The sequence below is a fragment of the Dermacentor albipictus genome, chromosome 2 (assembly GCF_038994185.2).
Source record: "Dermacentor albipictus isolate Rhodes 1998 colony chromosome 2, USDA_Dalb.pri_finalv2, whole genome shotgun sequence".
Taxonomy (NCBI): Eukaryota; Metazoa; Arthropoda; class Arachnida; order Ixodida; family Ixodidae; genus Dermacentor; species Dermacentor albipictus.
Genome location: NC_091822.1, coordinates 189655409 through 189681127, shown reverse-complemented (window position 1 = coordinate 189681127; position 25719 = coordinate 189655409). Strand labels below are relative to the sequence as shown.

General features: G+C 48.1%; 1 protein-coding gene across 3 annotated transcripts in view; it reads left to right on the top strand.

Annotated features, from left to right (window-relative positions):
* The window catches only part of LOC135919117 (lachesin-like), a 216384-nt gene that overhangs the window by 76865 nt on the left and 113800 nt on the right, over positions 1-25719 (top strand). The window contains exon 1 of one of the 3 annotated variants that reach the window (XM_065452848.1): positions 20993-21473. The exons of the other annotated variants lie outside the window; for them this stretch is intronic. Within the exon in view, the coding sequence (XP_065308920.1) occupies positions 21392-21473 (82 nt within the window). The 5' untranslated portion in view covers positions 20993-21391. Of the gene's footprint in view, positions 1-20992; positions 21474-25719 lie in introns of those variants that run through there. 3 annotated transcript variants of the gene reach the window in all.

Sequence of the window (25719 nt, the reverse complement as noted above, 5' to 3'; positions counted from 1 at the left end):
GGCCGTCACGTGAAACAGGGATGCGACTGGGGGCTGGAAAGCCTGGACCGGTTGCTTGGCCAGCGATCCTTGCACAAAAGTCTTCTGCAACATCAGCCTCTAGCCGCCCCTGGAAGAGCGCCAGCGCCTTGAATGGGAAGCGTTGTTCAGGGAAGGAACGTAGACCACGTATGGTTCTCCAGATGTGGGAAAGTGGCTTTCGGGGGTCTAGTGACTGGCAAAATCTTGCCCAACGTCGAGATGCCAATCTATCCATGCGACGTTGAAGTTTCTTTTGTAGTCGTCTGGCTGTCCTAAGGTCTTCGATGGACTTTGTACGCCGGTAACGCCGCTCCGCACGACGACGGAGCGCACGAAGTCGCTCCAACTCTATATCCAATTCCGTGTGCTTCGACGAAACCGTGACCGTGCGCGTGGCGTGTAGCATTGCAGACTTGATTGCTTCCTCTAATCCAGAGGACAAGCCCTCTCGACAAGCATCCTCCATGGTGGAAGTAAAAGTGGTCCAATCAATTAATCGAATGGTGTTCCGTGGGGTGGGACTGGACATTCCTTTGATGACAAGGTATGTGGGAATATGATCACTCCCGTGTGTCTCGATATCCGAAAACCATTTAACAGATCTTGTGAAAGTGCTGGAGACGAAAGCTAGGTCAAGACAGCTGCCATAATTCACGCCTCGTATAAACGTTGGGCTGCCGTCATTCAGAAGTGAAAGGCCGTGGTTACAGGCGAAGTTTGCAAGTCTTTGCCCTCTTGCATTTGTTTTTGCGCTTCCCCATGCTATATGGTGCGCATTAAAATCTCCGATGATGATATATGGGGCAGGGCACACAGACAAGATGTTCGTTAATCGTTTGGGATCAAAGATACTTGAAGGCGATATATAAACGCCTACAAGTGTAAACATGAGTTTGCCCTTTTTAATGGTGAGGCAAACGTATTGATTTTTATCATGAGGCGGAATCGGCTGGCGAACATAGGTCAGTTCTCGACGAATAAAAACGATGACTTTGCTGCATGCATTAGTTGTTGCGGATAAAACAGCTTCGTATCCCGATAATCTGACTGGTTTTGACACATTAGGCTCACATATGACAATGACTGGGAACAAATTAGAATATATATACTGACGAAAGTCCGAAAGGCGTGATTTTAGTCCTCTTGCGTTCCACTGTATGATTGACGCTGCCTTGACTTCCTCTCGAAACGATGGGCGATGGCTGGCCATGTCTCTATTCGAGGGACTCGAGCACTGGGCTTAAGGCGTCCAGTACTTTCAGTGCATTTTGAGCAGACGTAGTTCCAAGGTTCGACAGAATCACTCGAATGGCATCTATGAGGGGACGCAGCATTGAAAGGACTTGATCTGCTTTTGGCGTGGCATCAGCGGCAGGAGTAGGCTCCCGAGCGGGCTTGACAATCTGTAGTTCTGTGGGAGATTGCTGGCTCGGAAGCGCAGGCCATTCTTCTTGAGACAAATTCCTTTCAGGTGACTTCCTTGTGCTGTTCAGTCCCTTTTTGGCCTGATTGGAGAGTGTGGGTGCTACAATGGAAGCGGCCCTCTCCTTTCGCGGCTCTGCCTTTCTTGAGGAGGTTCGGTGACGCCGACGCCGACGCCGGATCTTTGCAGCAGCCTCCCTGTGTGTCGAATTGTCCCGAACCATTTGCTTGAGAACAGCGACCTCTTTCTTGATGCGAGGGCAGTCCTTAGACGAGGCAGCATGGGAACCATTACAGTTGCCGCACTTTAGGACAGTAGCCCGACACGTCTCCTCCGCGTGAGGTTCAGCACAACGGGGACACAGTATCGAGTTTGGGCAGACACCCTTGACATGTCCTAGCCTAAAGCACTGATGGCATTGAAGAGGCCTTTGTACGAAGGGCCGAACAGGGTGTCGGAAGTGACCGACTTTGACGTGTGTTGGTAAGCAATCTCCTTTGAAGATCAGTTTGACGCAGCGCGATGTTCCAAGGCGGCTCACACGCGTGATGACAACACCCTCACTGGCTGGTTTGACGAGGATAGGCAAGTCCGCGTTGGGAATGGCGACATCAATGTCATAAATGACACCTGCTGTGGATGCGTCATCCATCGGGATATATGAACGCACTTTGATGCGCCCTAGCACCGAGATTTGCTTCAGTTTTTCGAGCGCACTCCCGTTGGTAACATCGATTGCGAGGACATTTTTGCGTGTATTTATCCGAATGTCCTTAATTTCATTCGGCACGACCCCTTCCAAGAAAACAGATAGTTCTTGCCTGTTTAGCAGTCGGAGGTTGTTTGAGGGCTCTTCGGGTACGAACACGATGGCGTGAGGCCAGCGTTCAGGCCTTGACTTCAGAGTCGCCGTGCTCGCTTGCGTTGATGGGTTCGCGTTGACAGTCCTCCTTTTGGCCCTCTTTCTGCGGACAGTGATGAAGCTATCATCCGATGAGTCTTCATCCGACATCGAGTATAGCTCAGTGTCCTCGGTGTCACTGAGCACGCTTCCTCTCTTCCTCGTGAGGGACGGCCTTGACCTCTGGCCAGGAGGGCCTCTGGAAGGCTCCGCGTCCATGGCCACAAGACCGGGAACCGAGGCACCAGGAAATTCCGAAGAAGTCGTCGGAAACCAGAGAACACAGATAGAAGCGTTCTAAGAAGAAGGCACTTCGTCGTCGTCCTTCTCTTGGTATTGTAAATTGTATTGTATCTTCTTGGTATTGTAAATACCAAATTTACTAACATAGCTCAACTCATTCTTTTTTTTTCAGTATCCCTTTCACGTCACGCATCTCAAAGCTGTAGTAGAGGGCCTTTAATCAGGTGTCGAACCGGAAACGAGCCCCCCAAAATTACAAGAATTTGTTGTTTTTGGTGAACCGGAACTAAACTCAAATGTAGTTTGTTTTTCTATTTCAATCAAAAAAGAAAGAAAGAAAAGAGGCTTTTTTTTTTGGTTCAGGCAGGGCACCTTCTTTTGAGCTTTTTACGCTTGCATAACCTGCCCTGGTGGCCCAAGATAGTACTTGATTTTGTAAAGGCATACGAGATTGGTGTAATTTTATAAATTGCAGCACCGTTGATGCGGCTTTCGACAATTTGCGACAGGAAACAGGCCTGTTAGTAGTACCCTCGCCGGCGTTTGCGGGGATACGATTGTGGTGATTTAACGGTGACACGATTACAGGTGGTTCGAGTATTCTTCTACTATAGGGGCTTAGGAAAGGCCTACAGAAACGGCTTTTGTTGTGACAGTCACGCCTACTGCAAAATATAACAGCGAGCGAGAAACGGCACTTACGACGCAGCCACACTCGTCCGGTTCTGATAACGCGTGTAATGCCAGTACGAATCCTAGATCATCGCTCTAGATAAAAAAAAGAAAAAGAATAAACGTGGGCAGTGCTGCAGGAATTAAGGTCGTTTTACATGATATACAAGTGAGCGCATACGCACTCCGTCATGGGGACGATATACCTTGCCTCGTGCTTGCTATAGAGCGAATATCGGCGTGGATTGACTGACGCTCTCTGTATGTCGTGCTCACACGCTCCGAGATCCGTCCTTATATTCCTCGCACGCACTATCCCCTATCTCCATCCCCACTAAGCCAATCGGACGGTGTCACTATGAGGCCTGAAGACCGGAGAGCCCTTAAGCGACACGCATCACTCTTCCGACCGAACCCGTTCAGCTCTCCCGTCCACGGAGCTTTGCCCGTGGTATCCGGGCGTCGGCCGAATCGCGCGCCATGATTCACGGCGGATGGCATAACGTAAGGAATCGCTGCGCTCAGAGGCACGGCGGCGCAGTACGCGCCGGCCCGTCGGTTGGTGTGTCGGCGAGGCTTGACGTGCGCGACTCGCTCGCTCATCGCGAGGGGGCAATCAGGGGTGTAATACGAATGAGAAGGCGCGTATGCGGGGGACAGCGCAGCGACAAAGTCGTGCTTCCCTGTCGAAAGCGGCGCCCGCGTCGCCGCTGCCGCCGTCGGGCCCGGCCGATGCTATCGGCGCATGACTGATGAAGCTACAGCGCCCCGGGGCGCCGAGCCGCCGCCCTTTCCCGAGCGTGTGCTCTCCGCTGTGTGGAGGCCCGACGCCAGGCCCCGTCACATAATCGGCTGCTTGCAGGGGAGGCTCAATTAGGATTATCGGTCATAACGAACCTGGGTAAACAGCGCCCGGCGAGCCGATACGAACGCGTTTCTCGCGCGCGGTGCAACGGCACTCCTCTGGACAGACGGAGAGAGAGAGAGAGAGCGACCCCATCTCCCCGAATTGTGGGAGGGGGGGGGGAATGCTTTATGCTGCTGCTGTCCGGACTGATAGGGACATCGTCTCGAAGCACATGCGGCTCGGCGCTTTCCCGGCACGCGCACCGAACATGTGCGAGACCTGTTCCTGCTTTGTATACGTTATAGCTTTCCTCGCTATATACCTCGACGTACTACCACGGTGCACCGATATGAATGGGAACTGCTGATCTGCGTCCCCAACCGTTACATGCCTTCGCTCTTAGCAGTGAGACGATGGAAAACCAGCAGGGTGCGTTGCTGGGCCTGTTTGCTGTGGTATGTCATGTTATTAATGGACGATGAACGAGCGTAACTGCCAAGAACAAACGTCGCAAGTGCAGCGTTTGTCGTGTTGCTTTCGTCGCCGTGGTCGTGGTTACTATATATATAGAGCAACTGACGGAAGTCTGTTACGGACTACGTGAGGGTCACTTCCCTCCTCGAAGAGACATGACGTGTGTCGAGTGAGCTCCTGAACAACAATTTGCAATGTGGTGAACGCGGTTCAAATCATGCATCCGGGACTTCAACGAGGTGGGAAGTAATGCTAACGGATTTCTCTCGTATTTACAGCTAAATCACCATTTTATTATTTTTTATTCTTTAGATCAGCCTCGTATTTTATAACATTAAAAGCTATCAAATGACAGTTTCTTAGACTCTAGAATGACTTTGAAATGTTACAAGCCATATTTCTACAGAAATTTGTTTTGTGAAGGTTCACTAGCTGTTCTATTTAATACAACCTATTGTGCGTATGCAGTGTCGCAGTGGAAACGCCGTCAAGTGGAAAAGTGAATGACTCTGAAGAAATGTCTTGTGAGAGGGAGAACTTGGCTGCGCAACAATTACTGTGCAATCATAAACAAAAAAAAATGGCAAGTTACAAAAGAAAGGAGAGAACTCCGACCAGTCATTAAAGCAAATCAAGAGATGTTATCGAAGGTCACCGGACAATGAGAAATGGGGCTTAGGAACAAAAAGCTTTATGAACAGAACCACAGTCTTTTGCAATCGTGTTACGCCAGCCGTTGCATATCGGCCTGGCTTTGCGGGGCTGGCCGTTTCCCACGTTCTCGGCGGGTCTCGCCAAGATTAGCGTGCACCGTTTTGCAACAAGCTGGTTGGTTGGTACACACAAATGTCGTGAGAAACAAATGACAAATTCAAAAAGAAACTGTAAGCCTAGGTTTTCTTTCCTTTAAGTCTTGAAGAGTCATGACGTGCAGGACTGGATAGTCTCACCTGACAATTTACCTTAGAATTTCAGCTATAAAATAAATCTCTGCGTTAGGTAGATATTACTGCGTATGCAAATTGCGAAATGGGGTTTATGAAAAGAAAAGAAACAGTTATCACGTACTACACGTATTAAGAGAGAGAACGAAAAAGAGAAAGAGCGACGCAGAGGTGCTTTCTAATGAATCGTTGAGGCGTTTGTCTGGTGGCGTGCCTAGCATGCTACGTCACATGGGAATGATTAGAAATGAAATGATGCGCACATTGGTGCGTCACACACGCACAACATACACGTACACTACAGCAGCCTGTGGGTCACGCGCCACGAAGGCACCCTTAAGTTTTCCTATAGACACCGGTCGTAATGCAGTACTTTAATTAGTTTTGTACTGTTGCACTGTGTAGGGCAGCTTGCAGGTCGTTCTGGGACATTAAATCAGAACATTGTCATGCGTCTGCGCGCTAAGGTCCTTGGAATATACGGCGACTGTAATCGATTCGCCGGAAGCAGATTATGTCCGGAGTCGTTCCGCTTGGCCATTAACCGTGGTCGCGATTTACCTCGCCAGTGAACTCCTCGCAGTCGTATAGAGAGGACGTCCTCATGGTCAATTTCTCCGAAAAAGCGGCTGCTGCGATTCATGGGAAGAAAGAAAAAAAGAATGTTACCAACGACGCTTTGAAATCAAAAGCTTAAAAGCGTAGGATGTAAAACAGAAATTTGGTATGAACTCATGGGGACGCTATGGGAAGTTGGGTAAAGTTGGGAATGAAAGCTTACTTATTTAGTTGACATTAGTTGTGATTATGAGAATAGAGTTTGAGCCAGCTAACAGTGGAAACCGATGCACTGGGAAATCAAGCGCTAAACTCATTTCCAGACCACGTTTTTTGCCGTCAAGGTGTTCTACTTGTGAATCGAATGGAAGTGAAGTGGCAAGAGAAAGTTGTCATGAATCCGACTGCGCCACAATGTAACATAGAAGCTCGATTTGCTTTTTTAGCTGTGAACATCCCCAGTTGACTCATAATCCATTCTCACGCTGTCATCTGTGGTTAGCTCATTTGTTGGAGCTAATGCACCAGTGAAGCAATAGTTTCACGTCCTCTACGCTAAACAGGATGATTTTTTTCTTAAACAAACTCCATAATTTGTTTCCGAGAAATCCGCATGCATGGTTTTTTTTCGTAGCATCAGGCTACTGTCGGTTGTATGGAAACTTTTTCTGTCATGAACCTACCTCAACTTGTCGATTTGCCATGTAAGTTATACACTTAGAGGAATATTCAACTCCGATTCTCTGAGCAGACACAGCTGTGTAGTGTAAAATGTGAGTGGTTTGGTACCGCGACGAGAAAGACAGAAGCGAGAAAAGGAAAGGCAGAGAGGTTAACCCGGCTGAGCCCGGCTGGTTACCCTGCACAGGCGAAGAGGGAAAGGGGACTGCAATAAGAGAGGAGGGAAAGCAGTTCGCCGTATGCACGCGCACACGCACAATGAAGCGTTCGTTGCTCAGTTCGTTGCAAGCAGTCACGCAGGCTGGTGCATCTGATAAAACGCAGCAGTGCTTTTATGGGCTTGCGCATTGCAGACGCACGATGGCCGCAGTCTAAAAATTATCTCCTCTGCAAAAGGCCTGTCATCTAAATGCCCTAAAGCTTTCCGAATAGCAAGCCTCTAATATGCGTATGATGGCCAGTCACACAGGAGGCATCAGGTTCAAGAGCTGGGCTATTTGGTGCTCGATTGTCGAAAACCAGCGAAAAACGCAACACACACACTCAAGCACCGTCCCATCGTGTTTTTGCTTGTGTACGTTGTTATGTTGGCTGGTCTTTACCTTTGAAACACTGGAGGTGCTTTACGGTTTCTTCTGTGCCATATGTATTACAATTGGTACTGTCAGCCATTCCAATTAGGAATTAGTAGGCATTGGTAAAAGATACGTGCACTCGCAGGCAGCACAGAAAGGTCGAACAAAACCGGCTAAAAGTTGTGATTTCGCGAAAGGTCGTCTATTTTTATATGGCAAGGTCGAGGACGGGCACCATCAACAGGAACAACTCATCTTTTTTTCAGAATGCTCGGGGCCTGGGCTACATTGTACCAACGCTCGGTGTCTAGCTTTGTAAAGTTTGGTTGAGCCTCTTCCGAAATGCTCCTGTTATACACTTCGTTTTCATTCAGTTAGACACACCGACTCTTCGCTACGCACTGGCTCTAGCAAATAGTCCTCCGACGAGTTGAAATGAAAGGACAGCTTAACATCTGTATGACCATCCGCACTCTTCTAATCTGCATCTATCAGGCGCGTTCGGTTAACATGACCCTGATTATACACGTGCTGTCAATCAGTCAACATTGCCGATACACGTGGCTTGCCGTTTCTTCATAAACGAACACAACGTAGTCCCTTTTCAGCCGACACATCACAACCACAAAGAAAAATTAAAAGGAAAGGGCTCGTGTGCTTTACAACGCTGTTTATTTGATTGACTCTACGTATGTGTACTATAGAAACCGGGCATCGATTGCCCGACCGCGTAATTTGCCATCTGGAATGCGTTGTAAGCCAATGGGAGGTTAACTAATCGCTGCATTTAGTAGCGGCTATTTGGTGTCGTGCCTAAGAGCCGATCAATTTGTCGGTCAATTGTGGACAGCTCTAGGTTAGTAATGCTTTCGCAAACCAGAACCCATGCGTCACGCTGCTATATAAGCAGTGACGCAAACGAATGGGTGCAATCAGGCCCGAGCTCATTCGGAACGCCACTTACCAAGCGATATGTATATGTTTTGCAATAGGTTTCAAGTACTCGCGACGTTATAGTTAGATGTGTATATATTAGTACTAACAATTTGTTTTGTCTGAAGCGTAGAGGGAAAAATAATTGTACTGTGGAGACTCGCATGTGCGCGGATTTATTCATTTTATAGCCACCGAAACATCGTTGAAAGCCTTTGTAGTCATTTCCGAACGGAATAACACTTTGCTGTTTACGTGAACGAAGTCGACAGTCGCTCTTCATTATGGCTGACGTACGCAGTGAAAACGAGAGACACCTGCAAGCTTTAAGATATAGCGCCAGATCACCCCGAGTACTGCAAGAATGAGTAGAAGCAGCGAGTTCTCACCGAACGCTGCGACGCGAGTAACGTTTCACAAGGCGCACGCGGCGCAAGTTCTCTTTGCTGCTCGCGTGCAAAAGCAGAGGGCGGTGGAAATTGGGTGGCCCCCCTTTTCCGGAGTGCGCCGCGCATCTAGATGGGGCGGCCCGCTTATTGATTAGTGCGAGACATGCACCGGCGGCATAGTTCCTCAATAATCTCCTGCAGCTTGTTGGGGAGATATCTCGGGGACAACGAAGGCACTCCTTTGACGAGGCGGCGCTTCGCCAAGAAACCGGGCGGAAAAGCTGCTTACCGCTCTCGATGCATACTTGTTTGGGGCGCGCTACAGAAGACGTCTTTCAGCGGAGAACCCGAGCTTGAGCTTCGCTGACGCAGCGTGTAAGCTCGCCTGCTTGCTCGAATAGCCTTTTATGCCGCGAGAGTTGGACATGGATGCTGGGAGCGGTCGTATGCGCGCTGTTGTTGAGAGTGAGGCAGGCCGTAATAAGCAACGGGAGATGAAGGGTGCCTCAGTCGGAGTGGATCGAGAGGCGCCGCGTTTGTTTTACGTTATTCTTGTTTTCAGGGGCTTTGAACTACTGAAAGCAGCCGCGGTGTCGTTTGCTCGTACGTATTATTCTTTGCGTAATCAAAACTTTTTTTCTCACTTGTATATGTCGTGGCGCATGTTACCCGTTGAACAACCGACGGTAACTGAGCGGCTCGGCTCGGCCGCTTCGCTGCGGCCGAGTTTAGTATATTGACAGCTTCCTTTCTAGCTGTCTGATGCGGCCGGAAGCTTCTGTCTGCGGGGGAGACGTAGGAGATCGCCCTTGCGCCTACGGCTTCATGTCAAAACGAGGCATATACACTTGGTGATGAAACCCTAGTATACAGCCTGTGTCACAGTCGATGCAGTGCTCTGAAACTTATGGCCTAGCGTCATTCGATTTTGGGTTGCGCGTTGTGGTCTTCGGTATCTGGCGTGATTATCAAGACGACCTTAGACCACGTGGATGTCAAGGACGAAAAATGAATGACTAGGGTGAGACATGTGACGACACTCGATGGAGGGAGGACGATGCTTCTAAGGTTACGCATTTAATTACAGTGGAAGAAAATTACCGCGGTTATTGGGCGCTGAAGTCATGTTTCTGAGGCGTTCTGGTTTATTCACAACTGTAGGAGAAGAGAATAAGAGGCTTTATAGCCACTTTTCAGAGCTGGGAATGCTTCAGGGGCTGCTCCACGTTGCATAGACAACATATGTATCGTAGCGTGTTTATTCAGTGGCACATATCGAGGACCGTATTCTCAACACAGTTCGTACACGGGAGCGTTTCGTGAAAGAAGGCGCCGTACAATTGCGTTATCGATCATGTCAAGGGAAGATGGCCAACTTACTGCAAGCACTTCCCGAGAACAAGATAGTTTCGAAAATTCGGCGCTATGTACCTTCGTACGTCGACACTACACTGATATAGGTCGCAGGAATATAACGAAGGTGACGTAAGGCTAAATGCACCGTTATCCGTGAGGCATAGCTTCTTAAGCATGGGAATGGGGACTTAGGTAATCCTCAAGGAAACTAGGAAAGGTTTAATAATAATAATAATAATAATAATAATAATAATAATAATAATAATAATAATAATAATAATAATAATAATAATAATAATAATAATAATAATAATAAATAATTATTACGTGGTACCAAAGGGGCATTTCAGTATTAATGGCCCGTCTGTCGCTCATTGTGTGACGTAACCATCATAAATGCTACGTCACCGAAGCGACCGACAGGCACTTCCTCGCGTCAAAACATTGCTGCTGTTCACCTCGCCGACTTGCAATGACATAGCGGGACGGGAGAAGTAACCTTCCAATTAAGCTCAACTACATATTTTGCCATGCGGACAATGCAGTCGACAAATACTCGACATAAAAAAAAAGAAAAGGAAGAATGGTGACTGACTATGGGTTGCGCACAATATTTACTTTTGTTACGTCCACTCATTCTGTTGGACTCGTATATTTGTGTTGAAACTGATATCCGCGAAAAATATTATTTTGTAGCGCTACCCCGAAAGCCAGAGTCGAGATCAGAGAGAAGTGGTGACGCTCAAGGCGGACCTCCTCCCTTAATCGAGGGCGTTCCGGAATAGAAACGGTAAACACCGCCAGAGAATCAGCCGTCAGCGTCGTCTGTTTGTCCGAACAGACGAGAGCCTCTGCGCAAGCTCACGTGCCGACCGACGGCAATGAGAGAGAACCGAGGAGACCATAATCATGCTCGCGGCTAATGGCCTTCGAACGGCCATGTCCATAATGCTTCGTAGTTGGCAGGGCCAGCCAAGATCGTAGCTGACCGGCTTTACGTGCACGCATGATCGAACAGGAACCTCGAGGGTTCGCGCGCGGAAGCGTCGGCCGGAAAAGGGCTTCTACGCGAGCGTTATGGTACGTTTCCACGGAGCTTCCGCTTATGCGCGCACGGTTCGTCGCGGCGGTGTCGTTTGCGTGGCACGTACGGCACGAGCGAACCGGCCCGCTCGGGTTTGAACGGGGCGTGTCCGTGAACGCCTGCATAGGGCGTTTCGAGAGCTGCGGTTGTCAGAACTGCTCTTCAGTGTGTAACATCGCCGAAGGGCGCGTCGCGGCAGAAGCGGATTGCGCTTTGTGATAAGCGCGAAAATCGACGTTGCGGAATAGACCGAGTGTAAGGCAGCACGTGAAAAAAATTTTCAATTTTACCCGAAGGCGAAGCATTGAAAGCGAGAGCAAGGTTTAGCGTTGCACTGAACGTGCGTCTCGGGAGGCTGGCGTGATGAGTGTGCCAGTAGCGTTGCAGTTGTCGACCCTTCGTTCGCGCACGAGATGGGTTTAAGAGGAAAACACACAGACTGCCGCTCGGCGTCCCAGTTTGACATTGGCTGAGCTTGAAGGTCAGATTTACGGAACCAGGTGTTTTCTGGGTTTGCACCTGGAGTAGTAGAGCTATCACTCTAAAAGGTTATTTGTACGAGAAAAGGACGCGACGCGTCGCTTAAGAAATAGTGATTAAGTGGGATATTGAGCAAAAAACAAAACGAAAACAACGCCAGAGCTGAACGAGGAACAAAATTAACTATGTACAAAAGAGACGGACGCTGAAGAGTTTCCTAGCTAGTCGTCGGCAGGCAACCATTGTCGGAGGGCGCTGTTGTTGGCTTGTGGCTATAGGATGCCTCGATAGAAGCGCTGCCGTCGAGAACCGGTGCTATCGAGGCGCGCTGCTCCTGACTTGGTACTGCGAGGTAGACAGTGAAAACGTTGCTGGCGTTCCTGCATGCCATGGTACTAGCCTAGTGACTTTACTGTAGTGCCACTGAGTGATGTAGGCACACGCACCCACTCCTCCCCTTCTTCTCATCTTCATTCGTCACAATGCGTTCTCTCTCCAACAGTGCAGAGCAGCATGCTAGGCCGACCTCTCTGCCCCCTTTCCTGTAAGTAAAATCTCTCTCTCTTTCTCTTTCTCTGTAGGCTATTGTGCGGAGGATGAGAAAATAACACTTATTATTTCTAATGGAGCTAAAGCCTCAGTCCGGGCGCCGTGGGTGGGCTCAGGCCAGTACATCCTTGACTGCTGAAGTTTTGAAGACGCCCGAGCTCTGCTACCGCATTTGATTTTGCGTGGTGAGCGCTGCTGATGTTGCGGTGAACGCTGTTATTGTTCAGTTGATTTGCCTTTTCACTTTCTTTTTTATTTGTCCGCCCGCTTCCCCCTTCTCCAGTTTGGGGTAGCAAACCAGCTGTAACTTGGTTAACCTCCCTGCATTTTCTTTTCTTTCTCTTTCTCTTTCTGATGTGTTGAACCAGGAGTGGCCACGACAACTAGAACAAGAAAGCTTCACGTGGTGCAATAAGGCGCGCCAACAGTCGGCAAAGAAAAAAAAAAGGAACGCACAACTTCAATGCTACCAAACCATTCTAAGTCATCGGCGATAAGCTTTAAGGGAACTTACCGCTGTCCCTCCATGCGATTTTTTCGATTTGGCTACCGCGCGGGTTATGGACTACCCTGAGTTCGCCGTGTATTGGGGCGGTGCGAAGGCGCAATAACACCGGATCGAATAAAGATCTAAGCGACTAGATGCTCTCCGTAAAGAATTCAATAAGGAGGTATATTGAATAAGTTTAGAGAGGTCAAAGATTGCTAGCAGAAGAACGCATTTGGCTTACATGTTCTCATAAAGCTAGCATGACCTCAAAACTTGCTAGCTTGGGTCCTTGCTTCTTTTACAGTGCAATAAAACCAGATTTGGCCAATAAGCTATTTGTACTCAGATGATGTTGTAAAATTCAGTAGGAGGAGGAGTAAAGAAAGAGGGAAGGCAGGGATGTTAACCAGAAATACGTCTGGTTGGCCACCCTATACTGGGGGACGGGAAAAGGGGAATAGGAAGATGAGATTGGTCAAATGTAGTAACGTCATGAAGAACTGATGTGATAACTTCAAGCGCGTCTCGCCGACATTCTGTTATTCTTACGTTTTTATTTTGTATCTGGCCAAGCGTGGGGATTAAGAATCAAAGTATTTATAACTTCAGCGGCGTAATTTTTAAATCCAGCATAACGGAGGACCGTACAATGGCTAACTTCTTTCCCTACCTTGTTTCTCATTCCTTAGTGAACGTTATGACTGTCTATTTTTCATGATAAACCCACCGTATCCTGATTCCTGCTTCTTGCGCGCTTGCATTGCTTATCACAAACCGGAGATAATCTCTGGTTAACCTCCCTGTCTTTCCTTTGCCTTTCTCTCTCTCCATCTCTTTATCAACGGCCCAAAATAGCAGGGAAGAAGTTTGGGCGTGTTGGTGGGATACATACAGACTGGGATACATAGCGCAAAAAATGACACAGGGACAAGCAGAACACAGGACGAGCGCTCCTGTGTTCTGCTTGTCCCTGTGTCATTTTTTTGCGCTATGTATCCCAGTCTGTATGTCCCAACATAGCCTGGCTCTGGCTCTTGGCTGAAATTTCTGTTTGCGACACTAAAGACATGAAAGGACGTCGAATCAATGTTGTATGTCATTGTTGAAAAAAAAAGAGAGGGGCAATGCTTATAACATTGGTAGAAGTTAGCACTATTCGATGCGGAATTGTTATGATTATGTTTATCACAATCTTTCATTCGATCACTCTATATAATGAAGGGTCTTTTTAACTTCTAAGAAAATTCGAGCAGTGTCCTTTTCTACTCAGATGGCGGCGCATTTTAATTTCAGTAACTTTTCCAGACATTGAGGGTTCATGTTAAAGCTGATTACGCGCTGTAAGCTTTATGCTGCCTCACTTACTGATTGATATTACACCGATAGTCGGAACTAGGTACGAAGGGTAACCGAATGTTTATGCATGCGCTCGAACACGCAAAGCAATTTTCTTTAATCGACTATTCTTTCTTTCCTGGGCTTACTACTGCGATATTTGAACTCTCGTCTGTCATTGTCGTTTTGTTCCACCAGCTGCTGCCGTTTGTGATATTGTGTGCCGAACAATATTTATAGCAGTGAGCCTTCGTCACTCGTTATCTTTCCTTGCAGGTATAGAATGCCGGCACACCGCGAAGGTTGTTCGACCAGTGACCTCTCTAGATTTAATTTTCTTTTTTACCACAACAAAACGCTATCGCTACCGACTCCTCCATCAAACCGTACGGGCACAAATGTTTCCCGCTGGAAATCGCGACCTTTACACGAAGGTATGTGTTTTCTTGTTCTGCGCCGCACGAGGCAGTCAAAAAGCTGTGCTTTGTTGCTAGGCGACCTCTGGGGTGTCGTTGTCGTTGACTTAGCTCGCGGGGCGGAAGGTTGAGCAGGCGCAGTGCACGGAAGACGGTGGCTGAAGGTGGCGGGGGTGAGAGCAGGCAAGGGTCGCTCTCTTCGAGGCCGTCCGATTGGCGCAGTCCCTACCCCCCTCTGGTGTGCCCCCGATACACCTGGTTATTATTTTCCCTCGATCGGAGGACTCTCCCCTTCCATGTCGGCTGCGCGTTCGTAAATTATTCCGCGGCGTCGGCGGCGCACCGACGCCGTGCATGCTCCGCGTGCAACGCTCGGTCCATCCAAGAGGTGGGGGGGGGGGGGGGGGGGGGGGGGTTCTTGCCCGGAAACTCTGACGCCGCTGCATCGTCGTCGACGTCTAGAGCCGGGGCCGCGCACTGGCTGCTCTGGGGGAGAAAAAGTCGTCGACGAGGGTTTTTCGGAAAGGTGCGCCGATCGTTGCCGAACGCTCAATCGATGCTGCCGCCCGCGGTGCACATTTTTTTGTTGGCTTCCTTCTCTTTGTTTTGCCGTTCTTGGCTGGACGCACGGTCGCTCGCTGACGCCGAAGCTGTGGTCCACGGCCGTGCGTGCGTTGTGCCAATTGCCGAGCTCACCCCTTGAGGCTGACTGACGTCCATAGGATTTCTAACTGAGATTAGATTACAATGTGTATTGCTGCATCGCTCATTCAATCTTTTTACGCCTTATTAACGAGGCTCTGTAGCATTTCCCCCCTGATTCAGCTCCTTTTTTGCATTGTCTGTTTTTTTTTCTTCAAGTGCATCGAATTGAACCAGGCGGCACACGTGGGATTCATTCGAAGAGAGGATCGCCCTCCGGACAGCTTTAAGGCAACTGAATGACAGGCCTTTAACGGAACGGAGCCGATTTTAACAAAAATCTCTTACGCGATACTTGTTTGTAAGAGAGAATTTTAGCAAATACTGATGCTGGACGTATCATGAACAAAGGCGGAAGACCAACGGCAAAAAACACTTGCGAAAAAAAAAAGAAAAGATTTGTGAATATGGGCCTAGACGACCCTGGGACCGTGGCCGCGTGCATCTGGGATGTTGCGAAGCCACTAAAGCGTTGCTGTGTTTCTTGAAATGCACCAGCCTACGCGATAGTTTGTCATGGACTGAACGATGAACCCTTTATTGCATGTGCGTGTGCATGTGAGCTTCACTCCTTATCTCACTTCCACAGGGCAAGGTAGGAAACAGCGCTTAGCATGATTAACCTATCTGCCTTTCCCTGATCGCCTCTCTTTCTCTCTCTGTGATGCTTGGTCACTGACATAAAATTATGCGGCGAATTCTCCTTTATGTTCTTCTCTGATGTCTTGTTTAAACTTGACCTGTCCATCAGCGTTTCTTTAGCGCAAGCTCTAATCCCAGTAAAACACAATTTTTTTAGATCGCATATCTTTGGCGCCCGTTCCTGCGGTGAATGTCGGCGTTGTCCATCGGCGTAACCGAGCGAACGAGCACAGCGAAAGATGAAAGCGAACACGCAGCTCAGCGGTGAGAAGAAAAGCGTAGTGGTGATCAAGGCTTGCGATGACCGCTACGTGATGGCGCCAAAGGAGCGCGCCGTCATCTGTCCACCGATGGCATGCGGCGAACGCGTCCACCGATACCATTTATGGAAACAAAGCACTGCATGAGCAGAGGTCTGTCTGCGGCTGCTACTGGGAATCACGCCCACGCGCTGCCTGTCGTCATCTCCCGATTAGCGAAGAAGTCGCCTCACACTTCGCTTACTTTGCAACGTGCCGCACGAGACAGATTGTCAGCGCCAACTAATATATCGCGAAATGAAAACAAACGTGTAGAGCTGCGCCAAATTTCGCATTAGAGAGTATCATAATCATCGCTGAATTTTTTGTGCGTTTCGTCCCAAACGGAACACGACCACCGCGCCCGGGATGGGAACCTATGCAACCAAGCCCGGCATCAAAACGCTATAGTAACTGAGGCACCGTGGTGGGTGGCATCTCATGTTGACGTGGCATTCATGTTGAGGGCAGCATGAACACTGACGCGCCGTGGCAATGGTGAGAAATAATAATTATTCATCTAAATTACAATGTTGTGATTGATTTTAATGTAACGTGTTCTAAATGAGATTCATAAGGTAGTTTGGTTTTATGATTACAATGTAGTGATATGACACTGATTCTAATAAAAGGTGAATTAGACGTAATGTTTGAGGGGTCTGATATTTTGATAAAGAGTCGGATACTTTTTGAGCCATGCTTGCGGCTAGCTTTCAAAAACCGCGTCCTAAATCTATTCAGTGCAGTTAAATGCATAGAATAATGTTAGGACATTGAAACGAAAGGCTGTTGACAATTAGAGTATCAGATCTGATATGAAATTGCAGTGCACTGCCATCCATAAGAGGCGTTACAAAAATATTATGATGCAAGTGGGAACGAACCTGCAAAAGTTGACGCATCGTGTGAGTGCGAAACGAGCGTCATGCTATTAGAGGTCTTCGCTTCTTTTTAAAGGCAAGGAGAGATAGAGATCAGAGGGGGGCCACCAGAAAGTACTTCTAACTTTTCGCATTTTTGAAAGCTGTGGAAAAGGGACGACGAGGTTACAGCTGTCGGCGATCGTAGTGGCTACTGCGTACTTATGCGGTTAGCATTCTTCGGGAACTTCGCCCATTTTGTGGTATGCCTGTCTGTTTTTCTGCGCCTAACCTCTGTCATGCCAGCCTGGATTACTGAGTAGCGCATGATTCAACTGATAGAAGATCGGGCTGCTGTGCTGAGGAAACCGCGTTCCAAATCAAATGTCCGACCAACGGGGCTGAGACCTTTGTCAGGCTTTATGCCTTTAGTCTCAGTCTACCCTCGTTTGAATGAACGAGAAATAAAATTCAATTCAATTCAACTGGGCCACCGGATATGCTCTACTCGGCATGCACTGCTCTTCGATGAACCACTTTGATGCAAAAAAATGATAAATGAAAAACAGGGAGGTTAACCAGGACTGAGTCCGGCTGGCTACCCTGTGCTGGGGAAAGGGAAAAGGGGAGGGAAAGATTAAAAGAAGAAGAGAAAGTCCACAGGGGATATCAATCGGTCACTCAGTCCGGATCACAGACGGTGACTGAATCCGGTAGCTTTCAAATATCGCGGCAGCGCTTTTGTGGCCTTTTGTAGCTGCTATGTGCGAGGCCATGGTCCCAAGATCTTGTTCAGGGGGAATGATTTTCTATCTAACTGGTTTAGAGCTGGGCAGAGGTCATGTATTTCATTTTTAAAAAATGGGCAGTAGCACAGTAGATGTTCTATGTCGACATCGCAGGCATTGCACTCGGCGATGCCAACTCAGGACAATGGGTACGCGCTACTCTTCAATGAAAAAAGAAAAAAAAACTAAAATTTATTTGGTGCTTGGCGCGATCGAGCCTGCGTCATATATGTTCACAGGTGCGTCACACGCGGACATCGTGGAGGCGCTGGTAAATGGCAAAGTGTGTACAGGGAGATGCGCGAGAGTGGAGCCTGGCTACATACTGGCCTCGTTCATGACGCCTATCGGCGGTGGCCCTACGGTGTGTCGCTGCATTGCTTCAATGCTAATCGCATTAACGTCGACATTCATCGTGAGATGGGTTCGTCCAGGTTTGTAGCAACGAGCAAAATGTTAAAGTGGGTGCTCTTACTTTTGATTGTTTCTGCCGCGGTGCATGTTCACCTAACAGGCAAAGCACGCTTTACAGGACAAATTGTAATGCGGCATTTACTAACGTCAGAAATGAAAACAGTGAATCAATTGAGAAGACGAAAATGAAGAAATGTGAAGCATACCAAAGCGCGAAGTAACTAATGTAAGATTATATTGCTTCCTACAATTTGGGAGAAGCGGAGTCAGAGGGCAAAAAGCGAAGCGAAGCATGAAAGCAAACTTTCATGGGTTTCGCAAGTCTCACTCAAAGGCCCCCGACTATTCCGCGGCAGTATAGAAAAGGTTACCAACTCTAGACTACTATCCTGTCACACATAAACTAACTAAACTCAATGCTACTTAGCTTCGGGATGAGAGCTTGCGAATTAAGCATGACGAGGCCGATGGCCGCTGTATCGCAAACGAAATTGTGTCGAAGCTCAAGCTGAACACCCCGAACAAAAACGTTTGGTGCATGCGGCTGCTGCCCCATTTCGAAAGGTTATATGTTCAACAAAGCCTTCATGGTTTGGTGAGCGGTGATATCGGAAATCATTACAAGCTACCTCCCCCCCCCCCCCCCCCCTCCCACTTCCCGCCTCTTACAGCCACTGAGCTGCAATTGTCCTGTGGTAGAGCATCACCTCATATGTGGGAAGTGTGAAATTCAATTCCCGGTGCCGCCGAAAAAGGGCAAATTTTTCTAGGGGGAACAGGTGAGCCGAGTTGCTTGAGGAGAGGTCTTTACCCATAAGACAGCGTTATAGATATTTTTCGGCGTGCTTGAGGAGAGGTCTTTACCCATAAGACAGCGTTATAGATATTTTTCGGCGTTGGTCTCTGGGCGCCCATTGTGCAACTTCAGGTAACATTTTTCGGAGCATCTGCCGCGGCTATTGGAAGAAGACCGGGAGCGGCTTGCACGAACATTTAATAACGAAAATAATAACGAAGTTAAGAACACGTTCTTAAATGTTCCATAGACAACGCCTAGTTCGCACAAAACGCGTTCTTAAATTCGTTATTATTTTCGTTATTAAATGTTCGTGCAAGCCGTCCCGGAGCTGCAGTCGACATACAAAAGGTAAAATAGCTGCAAGCACACCTCCGAACAAGGGCTTGGTAGTTACGCCATCTCGGCGTTTGAAAAGTGGGCATTTCAACTTATGTAATGTCTGCTTATAAATAGGCACGAATGCCAATAGCTAGCATAGGACCGTCAGATCACTTTTGTAATCACATCTCGGTCGAAGGAGCGAGACGCGATAAGTTAAAGTGAAACCACAGAGAAGGTCTGGGAAGCTGCGCAACTGCTTACAACATCACGTCTGGTCTCTAGCGCGAATTTTAAAGACTGATACTTGTTCAAAGCTGTGTTCCATGTTACGTTTGGAAGTGCATTCAACAGCTCACTGATGCGATGAAGTTGGTTTTCCTGTTTGGTTTTCCGCCCGCGTTTTGTGGTTCAGTTCATGTAGCGGTAGCTGGTGCTGCTTTCGAATCTAGACAAGTCGCGATTGAGTCCAGCTGTTCTCTCCGTGAACAAAGCGCGGAAACTGCTACTCGAGAGAGCGTTCACAAGCGATGGAGACTTCAACGCCGTTGTGGTGTCCTGTAAACTCAAGGTCTCCTTGCGACAGGCCGGAGGTCTATGTAATGTTAAAAGCACACATTCCAGAGCATACGACATCTCATGGCCAATCTAGCTCATTAGCTACTGTCATAGACGATAGAAAAGAAGTTCGGCGAATTTCTTGATTAACAGCCCTCAAATTAATGTCAGGCTTCACAAAGTGTTAAAAAAGAAGAAAATGGAGGAAACAGGAAGAAGAAGAAGCTACGAAATTTCACACTGTTGTTGGTTTGGAGGCTGGTGACTTCTCATTCAGGAGACATGTTGTCCTCTGAATGAGAATGCAGGAAGATGAAGCGAAGGGAGAAGGAAAGAAAATGAGAAGCAGAATACTACTTTACGTGCTCCAACATTGGAGTAGCCCTAATGAAAACTAAACCACTGGGTAGGGTTATAAAGTGCGTGAATATATATTAAGAACTGTGGTGAAGTATATTTAATTTGGTAAAACTCACACTCAGAAAACGCAAGTACTGATAATAAAATAAAAAGAAACTTGGAAGGAAGCATAGAAACTATAAATACCAGGACCCTGTGGTTATAATGGTGTGTGTACTACATTGCACAGTCAGGTCTGCTTTGATCTATGAACGGAGCAATTTCTCGCACATCCTGACATTTAGGTTATTTTTTTCTTTGAAAATTTTGTCGTCAAATGAGTGTTCGCGGATGGTTTTGTTGTTATCGTGCTGTATGATGTTTTTGTTCTGATTTTACGGTTAAGCTCACGGTCTCGTTTTTGTTGACGATGCATTTGCCTGATTATAGGTCGTCGAGCGAACAAAAATCAAAAGAAAGAACGCTGAACACTCTTAGGCAGACAACACCGCGGGCAGTTTCGCCAGTGGATCCAAGTGTCCCTAATAGTTTTTCGTGCGTCCCCTCGTCTCTGGGCCACCGCCCAGGACCCCTGTTGCCTTCCAGAGCCTGACGCCCGCGCCGTGAGTACGTGCCGTGGCCCAACAGCATGTTTTTGGGAGCAACAGCCGTCGCTCATGCTCCCCCTTCTTTCCACTGCCATCGCCTCAACTCAACCACGTGTTTCGCGCTCGAAAAAAAAGCAGAGCGCGCGCGCGCGCGGTCTCGCGGACGCGCAGAGCGTCACGTGGCATGCGCGCTCCCTCCCAACGCTGCCCTCAGCCTGAGAGAGAGGGAAGGCCCTGCACCCCCTCCCACACCCGCACGAACGTCCGGCGCGCTTTGGGTGCCGAGCGCTCAAAGCGCGTCCAACGCTCAAGCCGACGTGGTGTCCGCGCTCGCTTCGCTCCGGCGGTCGGTTCGAAGCGCTCGGGGGAAACAGCGCGCGAGTGCTCGAACTGACAAGTGAACGCTGTCACCGACGCGAGAGCACGCGCAATGAACGAGTCCGAAGAACTGCTACGCATGATTCGCGTGACGGCCGTGGCCTGCTTTTCGCAGTCGCGTTGAGTTCTGTCCACTTGGCGCGCGCATATATTTGCACTCGGTAAACTGAGCGCGCAGTACGGTGATGCAGCACTTGGGGCAACGTGAGTCGTCCTCGGTCAACGAGCGCCGTCGCTTCTGTTCCACGGGTTTGCACAGCTGGGGTTGAAGACTGTGCTGCTGTACGGGGCGGACCCTTGTGAAGAAAAGTCGCCATGAACTGGATTAGACGCTCAGCGTGGCGCGCCAGAGTTTTGACCTGCGTCGTCGGGCTCGTCTTTGCCGGAACACTGCAGGGTAAGATGCTCTTGTGGTTTTCTCTATCACTGATGGCTCAGTTACTCTGATAAAGCTCGGCTGTAACTCGCAAACATTTTAAGGCTGATTATAATTTATCTTCAGGTGCAACATCATGTTCTCGCTATGGTTATCCGACGTAAGCTCTCAGTGTTTTGAATTCAAGCTGCTACCAGGTAATGAATGGCATGTTTAGGCAACAATGACCCCAGCGTTAAGTGAATGAAGGAAAGCTCTAATCTTTTTCTGATTAGAGACATCTATTTATATGCCCGTAGACTTTCGCATGTAGTGAATGCTACTTGGAAGAGTTTTGAACTGTGCGGTGAAGCAGTGAATAATGAATATACGTCAAGATCCTGGTGTATTAGACAAAAGTACACAGCAATCTTACGTGAATTCGACTGCAACTTCAACTCTCCATGAGCACCCTTTTCGTTAGTGATTGGATGAGGGCGAACAACACCAATTAGATTTCAGTGTAAAAACTTCTCGCGAGATTTCGAACATGATGTGCTGGCGCAGCCTAGACTGTCGCGCGATTCCGCGACAGAGCTTTCCGGCAAATTCCAAGTGGGCAACTATCTTCTGACAAAAAAGAAAAAGAAAGCGCCACGAGGCACCCAATGTGTCAAAATTTATACTTCGGTTCCCGTCACTTTAGAAATCACAAGTAGGTGCATATTCCTGCTGGTCTATTAGAGTAAGCAAAACATAGGAACTGCCTTCGGTTTATGCAGGTGTATAAGCCAAACCACAGTCTGCGTGCATCAACATCAATAGAAGCTCAAAATAATTGTGGTGTGTACTGCAACAGTACGTGACTGTTTTGACACTTACAGCTTTATTTAACTTCATTTAAGTATTACGGAGGAGGAGCAAAAGAAGGAAGGAACGTTGAGGAGGTCGACCAGACACACGTCCAGTTTGGTAACCTACATGGGGGAAGGAGTTTAAGGGATAAAAATAAGAAAAGGGGAGGGAGGGTAGAAGGTACCCTCAGTGCGAACACATGCGATTGTCCGTCACTTCACGTTTACAATTGGTAACTGATGCTAGTCGATTTCATGAACCATAGCAACGTCTGCGTCACTTTGTAAGCCTGCGACGCGTGGTTCCATTGTTCGAGTAATCTTTGTCTCTGAAAATGGTCTGCTGTGAAATCGGCTAAACATTTCGAAGACCGTCGCGTTCGATGTCATAAAGATCACAAAAACACAACACGTGCTCGATCGTCGCTTCACAATTGCACAAGTCACACATAGGTGTGTCGGACATTCCAATAAGGAATGAGTAGGCTTTCGTAAAAGCCAACCCTAACCAGAAGCCGTACGTTAATGTTGTATCACGACGAGAGAAGTGCGATGAAATCTGCAGCTTCAGTGCAGGATCAAGGAGGTGGAGACGACAGTTCGGGAAACTCGGGGTGTTGCACGAAGTTTGAGTTTTGGTTTGAGCATGTAAAGGAAAACCTCTCGCAGCGTCTGTCCTTGACAAGGCTATATGAATAGTCAGGGTTTCCTTATGGGTTGACTGAGAGGCATCATCAGCAAGGTCATCACCGACGGTGCCACAGTGCCCTGGAAGCCGTTAGATGATGGCATGTCCATTTTTGAGGGCTTGATGGAGAACTTCTCTAGTGTCAAGCACCTGTTGCTCATGGGTCTTGCTTCGTAAGGCTTACTGCAGGCTCTGAAAGGCTGCCTTGCAGTCACAAAAAACGGCACACTTTCGACATTTTGCTTGTGCGATGTAATTAACAGTGGCACGTAGGGCGGTGGCGCAAAGACCTACAGCCACATTTTCAAAACTTGTTGCCACACATCAAGGCTGCCATTCGTCGGGCTTTACACTTGTGTACTTGTGGTGTCTACGACAGTCACAAGTACACCCCACAGTTCCGACAATTGCGCAGAAGACCTGTCATTCAACAGTGTCTCTACGCCAGTTGAAATTGTCATTACTGAACGAGGCATATGAACAAAGAACGCACATTTACACCGATGGATCTGTCTCAGCCACCAGCGCCACAGGCGATGTTGTATCTGGGCCTTGCAAGTCACAACGAAGTTCAATGTGTCCCACATAACGACTTATACGCAACATTTAAGTATAATGCACAGACTGGCTATAATCTGCAGAAGGATTGAAAAGCGGGCGAGTTAGAACCTATCCATTCTTAGGCAGCGCACACACGAACGAAACAACACAAACAGAATCTTCATTACTATAATAGAAAACTGCCGGTTATTAATCTGGTAGACATTCTTGGTACTTACGTAGTCATTAAAATGCAATGCCGCCGAACCAGACAAAAAATAAAATAAAAAAGGAGCTTTTGTGCTCATGACAGCTATTCTACTGCGAACGAACATAGAGTCCTCGACGCTCTTAGCAGCATTTCCTTATTTGCAAGAGCTTTAGACTTTCTTTAAAAAACACAGGTCGAAAAAGAAAGTGAATTTCAACAAGTTAAGGAACTTAAGGGAAAAGGTAGGCAAATTGGTCCGTATTTATTTTGATAACAAAAGAATAAACCACCGTAATCGTTGGAAGTAACGTGTAAATATTTGAACTCGTTAACCTACACAATCAACAAACATCTGAAACACGCACATTGCACGGCGCGCCAGGAGCATGCACAGTGTCACGCAAAGCTTGGGCGTAGTTCGAATGCGCAGGACAGCAGGTTACAGGAGCATGCAAGCATGAGTTGCACAAGCGCTCACGTGCAAATCAGACCTAGCCCCATACATGTGCATTACGTTGTAGAGCTCGTCACGTTCAGCTTGAGCATAGTTTCAATATGCAGGTTGCAGAAAAGAGCGTGAGCTGGTGCGCGCAACATTGACCTAATTGCTCTAGTTCTGAGTTTTCTAGAAAGATTCTTTTATTCATACCAGCTGTACGTCATACACAGAATGTTTCCACATGCTACCTCCTGCTTAAGGGAGAGACAAGGACACGTTGGTTAGGCCAACACGCGGAGTAGTGCAAAAAGTGCAAAACGTGCAAAACGCATAACGAATGCTCGACAATTGCAAAAGAGCTCGCGTCGAAAACGACGTAGTGGCTTGGGTTTGTACTACAGCGCTCAAAGTAGAAAAAATAAAGAAGAAACAAGGAAAAAGGAAGTTATGCCTACTTAACACACACACACACACAACTTCAGGTAATGTCTGTTTAATTTATAACACCGCGAAACGTGCGCTTCAACTTTCTCGCAGAGACCGTGTAAATGAGCCGTACATGGTAGAATTGCGCGAAGCTGTGAGTCGCTGTAAATGTATAGTAGCGGACAGACGAACTAAGTTATATTGAACCCGCCGTGGTTGCTCAGTGGCTATGGTGTTGGGCTTCTGAGCACGAGGTCGCGGGATCGAATCCCGGCCACGGCGGCCGCATTTCGATGGGGGCGAAATGCGAAAACACCCGTGTGCTTAGATTTAGGTGCACGTTAAAGAACCCCAGGTGGTCAAAAATTTCCGGAGTCCTCCACTACGGCGTGCCTCATAATCAGAAAGTGGTTTTGGCACGTAAAACCCCAAATATTATTATTATTAAGTTATATTGAAAATTGAGTCACATACACGCACACACGCGCACACACACACACGCGCGCGCACTCACGCAGACACTCACGCACACACGCACGCACACACACATTGTTATGATTGGGGGTTCAATCCCATCGCTCGTGATCCGTTGTCAAGATTGGAGTCGGGCATGAATTAGAAGGTAGCTGGTCTATGCCATTGTCCAACTTATCCACGCTGAGGACGTTGATGAAGGGAAAGACTGCTTCTCATCGAGAACGAGGAATATGGGTTTATTTACAGTATTTATATCAGTCTAACATGACTGCTTGAGAAAGTACTTCTGTCTAACATGACTGCTTGAGAGAGAGTGTCCTGAGCAGCCGCACAACAGCAGTTTATAAACACTCGGTCCTCCCCCGATACCCAGGTGACGGAAACGGCCGTCCAAGCACCGTAGGCGAGTTGACCAGTAGGCACCGTAGGGGAGACGAAGCACCGTAGGGGACGACCCGGCACCGTAGGGGCATTTATTCCTCGAGCTGCAGCGCGCCCGCCGGCTGCCCATTGTCTGGCGTCTTGTTTGGCGCGTGGGAAGGGATCTCAGTAGACGTTCCCGCGGGCTCAGTAACAATAGTTGGTCCGCCGAGCCCGTTTAGTCACAATGGCGACTTCGTCAAACTCGGCTCCAGCGACGGAGAGTCGAGGAC